Source organism: Rattus norvegicus, chromosome 20, assembly GCF_021556685.1.
Source record: "Rattus norvegicus strain SHRSP/BbbUtx chromosome 20, alternate assembly SHRSP_T2T, whole genome shotgun sequence".
NCBI lineage: Eukaryota > Metazoa > Chordata > Mammalia > Rodentia > Muridae > Rattus > Rattus norvegicus.
This window is the reverse complement of record NC_141553.1, coordinates 1,958,720-1,964,544: the sequence shown is the minus strand read 5'-3', so window position 1 is coordinate 1,964,544 and position 5,825 is coordinate 1,958,720. Positions and strand designations below refer to the sequence as shown.

The 5,825-nt window shown below is 42.3% G+C and overlaps 1 protein-coding gene across 1 annotated transcript; it reads right to left on the bottom strand.

The window, feature by feature from the left end:
* Nucleotides 1-3,410: 3,410 nt before the first annotated feature.
* Nucleotides 3,411-5,504, bottom strand: RT1-M1-5 (RT1 class I, M1, gene 5). Its single transcript, NM_001168332.1, has 5 exons — nucleotides 5,432-5,504; nucleotides 4,922-5,191; nucleotides 4,387-4,662; nucleotides 3,939-4,214; nucleotides 3,411-3,580 (listed from the first exon to the last, which is right to left on the bottom strand). The coding sequence occupies exons 1-5, from the start codon at nucleotides 5,502-5,504 to the stop codon at nucleotides 3,411-3,413; spliced, it is 1,065 nt and encodes a 354-aa protein (NP_001161804.1).
* Nucleotides 5,505-5,825: the final 321 nt, after the last annotated feature.

Here is a 5,825-nt window from a genome sequence, read left to right as displayed (position 1 = left end):
GTGAAAGGGTCCTAATTTTACTTTAGGAGTACAGGCTGAGTCAGGACTGGTCTGACTTCACTGTATAAATTTCATGTACATTAGGTGATTGGTGTCTCTAGGAATTACCAATAGAGTGACAGGTGTCACTGACAAGTAACAGAAGGATTAAGTCTGGGAACTAGGCCACCTAGAGCCTGCCCTTTGACTTTAACTTAACTCTCAGGCATACTATCCTGGGGGAAGTGTATGGGGACAAGTTGCTTTACCCTGATCAATGCAATCTTGTCCTGACTAACAAAGTTCTTCTGAGTCCAACCACAGGGACCAATATGTCAGCAATACTAGGTCATTTTATTCTAAAGACTGCTGTGTATACTTAAACTTTGTGTTTCTCCAAGGTGAATTTCCTTATATGGATTATGTTCATTCATACTGAACATGTCGAGAACAGTATTTTGAGGACTTTCCTTTAATGAAAATACTATAAAATAACTCAACCTGGAACAAAATAATCTGGCATCTGAGGACACTTGTCTCTATTAGTGGGGACTTGCATGGTTTTTTGAATTTTTATACTTACGATTTTCAGGGGTGAGTAGTTCTTCAAAGACATTTCTTTTTTTTTTTTTTAATATCAGAGCTGGCATACAAGGCACATAGGTAGAGTCTGGCCACAGCCCTAAGGAAAACTCTGTTACTTCTCCCAAGTTCAGGAACAAACGGCCCATTTATAGAATCTGATTTTCATCCTGTGAGACATTTTATTGACTAAAGTGCCTGATGTCTAAACGGCATCCCAGACAGCATGCCGGAATACATTGTTTTGGAGATATCACATGGGGTGTGAATCGGGGAGAATGTGAACCCTGGTCATACTCAACGTTGTACTCTGGCCAGGAGGTTAGGTAGGCATGGGTACTTAAAGAAGCACCAGGATAGAGAATGGAGCTATGTAGGCTGAGGCCTTGGGTAGAGAAGGGAGAGCAAAGACATCCCAACTGAGATCAGGGAATATGGGAGAGCTGATACCACATGTCATCTCTTGGGTAAAGAATGGCTACTGTGTCCTGTTGTTGCATAACTCTAGGTTTTACAGGGAAATGTGTTCCTTGCCTGAGGCAGATAAATTGTCCATACTAACACCCACGCTGGTAGGACACATCACATGCTTCAGAAAATCCTGGGTCTTTAGAGTTCTCTGCTCCTAGGATGTTTTCCTTAAGAAAAGTGAGAGGAGCTGTCATGTACATGTCCCCCATTCATACTTCTGGAATACAGCAAACCAATAAAGACAAAATAGTCAAGTGTGTTTAAGTGTGAACTGTCTTGCTGAATGTTCTATGGGAACTGGAATCTCTAAGCAGCAGACTTTGCATACAGAGTCTACATATGTTCACAACGTTAGGTTTTCTGATAATGCTCTTGATTTCAGCTATAGCATTCCTTCTTTTCTATCTGCTTTGCCACAATTTGTAGTCCTAGGTTGTCACAGGATAATTTTACCACATTTTGAAGTGCCTCTCATTTCATTAAAGGTGTTTGGAAACCCTAGTGACTACAATGTATGCCTAAGCTATTTAAAGCACTTTGTCATCAAGTACTGCACAATTGGTTTCTTCCACATGACTTTCCTTGCATTAAACCTACTTTCTATAAGGAAAGCAAATACTGTTTGAAATTTCTTTAAAATGACATTAGCATAGTAGAGCTTTCTCAAACATATAACATTTAGTATTTAATTTATTTTTCTAATGTCTGACTTTTGATCAAGTCCTTCGTGTGTAGCTCAGATTGTTCTTGAACTTTAAAACATCCTGTTAACAAATCTTCTTCTGTGATGGTATGACAGACATGTTATAACATACAGGGCTATAAGAAACCATACATTGACTCTTACAACATTGATAGAATAGTACAGAATCGGTTGTGGGATAATGACAAAATCATTTTTTAAATATTGTCACTGAAATTGACAACAGAGGACAATGACACCAGACTCTTATATAGAACTGATAACAAGTATAATTTCTGCTGTAACATGGGTCTAAATATCTTGCATTTATCATCAGACAGAGGTCTGAACAGGCTGATTGTCAACATGAGAAAATAGCACAGACAATGGAATTCCTGTCATCTTTTCATCCCATTACCTAGAAGAACAGGTGTATGGAAAGGATGAGATTGAGGAGATAGGACTCCAGTGGTGAGGGACCATGTGAAAGTACAGGTGGACCAGCAACAACTGTGCACAGCCCAGGCCTCGTTTGACTTCATAGAGCAACCAGTGCCCTCCCGATAGGCAATGAATTTAGCATAACAAACACAAATCTCACAAGGTTCTGATCCTTTAATTTTCTCCATTGTGATTTACTCATTTTTAGGACATAAATCAATCACACAATCTGCCAAGATGTTGACAAACCATATACAAGTGATCTGTTAAGGACAGTAGCATGAAGTGGTAGGTTAGTGAAAGCTAAATTCCAATGTCTCTGTTGGAATAAGAGAGATACTGGGCACAGTAAGAGAGGGCATGCACTTTGCTGCTGCCCATAATCTGCTTACATTGTGCTTAGAGGAGACAGACACATAATCATAGATGTTGAAAGAGAAAGTACCGTAAGAGGAGAAACCATACCAAATACTCCCTGGCTCCATACCACATGAAGGTGGTTAGCTTAACCTGTAGATACAAAAAAAAACAAGGAATAAACCTAGATATGCACATTTTAATAATTACATGATAAATAGCTCACCACTCACTCAAATGCTCCCTATCCCAGGAATTCCCACACCATGGGGTTCTATACTGTGACCTCCTTCCTGTTGCATATCAGGCCTTATAGGTTGTCACTCTTAATGTTGTAACAAAACACTAGGCATTCTAGGAAGTTTACCTCCCAGTGGAAAGCAAACCAACAACAGGTCAACGTTTTTGAGTATGAAATTTAAAAAAGAAATACGGGATGTCTGATAGTCCTCCATAGGCTTCATTTCATATTACTATAAGTTTCTCAGGGACGAACCACCACTATTATTACTGGCAAGACTGAATCTAGTTGCCTTTTAAATTCCTGAAAATAAACCCTACTATAGGTCATGCAGGCAGCAGGCTGTACAGATTCTAGAGGAATATCTTGATACTTATCTCAAATAAGTGTCCAGAACCCTGAATGGAGATCCAAGAAAACATGATGAAAGATTGCACATGAAATGGGCTAGCAGGATTTCTGAAATTCTAATCTAAGTAGGAAATTCCACTGTGACCTCTGAGAGCTGAGAATCAGATCTCTGTCAACTCTGCCATTGCCTTGATGAATAGGTTCACTGTTTTCTTTATGCTTCACGATAAACTGAAATCAGCACATCAGCCTTAGGCTGAATTAGGAACTGTTTGGGTAAAATCTGCTTGCATATGAGAGGGCAACTTACAGATTAGGCTTGATATTTCCATGAAGCCATGAACTCAGACTCTGCTTTTCCTTACCTTTAGTCCTCCTCTTCCATATAAAAAAAGTCAACACTGCTCCCATAAGCAGAGCTCCAAGAACCACAGCAATAGCAATAGCCATGGTAGAGTTGATGGACTGAGGAGACTCTGAGAAGGAAAGGAAGGGGAGAAACAGTGAGAACTCTGACCTCAGGGGTTGGGGATTTAGCTCAGTGGTAGAGCGCTTGCCTAGCAAGCGCAAGGCCCTGGGTTCGGTTCCCAGCTCCGAAAAAAAGAAAAGAAAAAAGAAAAAAAAGAAAGAGAACTCTGACCTCCAGCTCTTAGTATAGACCCACATCCAATTCTTCCCAAAACTCTTTCTCTCTGTCTCTCTGTCTCTCTGTCTCTCTCTGTCTCTCTGTCTCTCTGTCTCTCTGTCTCTCTCTCTCTCTCTCTCTCTCTCTCTCTCTCTCTCTCTCTCTCTCTCTCTCTCTCAATGGTCTTTTTGCTCAATCCCAGTCCTTACCCCATCTCAGGGTGATGGGCTTAGGCAGACGCTCATGCTCCACATGACATGTGAATCTCTGCTCTTCCCCAGATGGCACCACCACAGCTGCCCACTTCTGGAAGTTTCCATCCCCTGAAGGCCTGGTCTCTATCACCTCCACATCCTGGGTCTTGTTGCTCCCATCCTTCTGCCAGATCAAGGTGATTTCAGCAGGGTAGAAGTTCAAAGCCCAGCACCTCAAGGTTATTTTCCCATCAGCTGTGACCTTATGGGTCACATGTGTTTTAGGAGTGCCTGAGGTAAACAATCAAATATTTAAGGCATTTTGCATTCTTCCTAGTGATCTATCAATGCTCATATAACCTTGTTTTGTATGGATTAGTGGTCCAGCTGCTCCCTGCAGAGGAGGAATCCTCATGGGATAGGAGCTTCATCTCAGGGAAAGTGGGGCAGTTTCTGTACTTACCTGCTCTCAGCAAGGCCTTCTCACCATATTGCAGGAGTCCAAGGATCCCTTCCACACATGGACCCCGCAGGTATTCTCTCATGTATTTTGCAAAATTTTCCTCCTCAAAGTCTTGCCTGATCATCTCAGCGGCCTTGCCAACCACGCTCCAGGTTTCCAGGTCCTCATTCAGCATGATATAATCGTGGTTATTGAAGGTTAATTCTACGAATCCGTGACTGAAGTGCCCTCCTGGCACCACATAACAGCCACGCCTCCTCTGGATTGTGTGATAACCTGGAGAAAGTCCTGCTCTCAGTCCCTCCACCATTCCAGGTCCCTTGATGGGGTTCTCCTGTGGGTTGACCCAGATCATGAGGCCTTTCATTGTGGCCAGATTTGTATTTGAGCTGAGCAGAAAACTGGGTCAGAGTTCCAAGGTGTATAGATTTGTAACCATGGGTCACATTATCTGAGTATAAAGCCCTGATACAGAACATAGGGACAACCCCATAGGAAACTTAATGTTAGGGATTTCTGCTTGGGGGTTACTCACCAGTCATGCTGTAATTGTATATGTGGAGCACTTTCTTCATTATTTTTGTCAAGAGATCTTTTTCATCCAGCATGCTCTGTGTTACTTTCTCTGAAGTCTCTGGTTCATCCTCATCCATCCATGGTACTTTGTTCTCTGCCCTCGAACTCCCCCATATGCTGTTGAGTCCTAGGAACTGTATATCATCCGCATAGATAACAGCGATAAACTGTAGTTCCAAAAAGCCAGGCCATTCCAGGAGAGTTTGTTTATAATTCAGAGAGTGTAAACCTAGGAACAGTGGGTCTTTAGTTCACCACTCTCCACATGGGATGCAATGCCAGTCCACAAGCCAATTCACAAAGAAGGTAGTGGGGCAGGGAGCTACATGCAAAGTGAAGAAGGGAACAGAAGTTCCTGCTGGGGTAGGGAGAAGGTATGCTTTCCAAGTGCTGCACCCTTAGGGATAGAGTCCCTTTTATTCCCTTGGTTATGTCTTTTCTGTTCAAACTTTCAGTTCAAATTACTCACCCTTTGGATGCCCTGTGATAGCCAGAGTGACGATGAGCAGCAGGAGGAGAGCCTGGTGTACAAAGGTTTTCATCCTGCTCAAGAGTGCAGACTGAGTCTAAGCTAATAAATGTTTACTTTATATTCATGATATGCAGGAGTCTGATTGGCTTCTTAAGAATTCCCAATGGTAGTGATAAAGGGTGTTTAGTTTGGGGCATGGAAAGATGAATTCCTGGAAGAGGAGTCCCTAGGGCCCTGACTCCCCAGCTCAGATCTTGCTCTTAGAACCTAGGAGCAGTGTGTGATAAGACATGTTGCTTACCCTAGATGCTTGTCCTCCTGGTCATGTCGACAATATCCTCCTGGGTCAATCTGAAAGGAGAATGCAAATCGATCCATCTTTATTACCCTT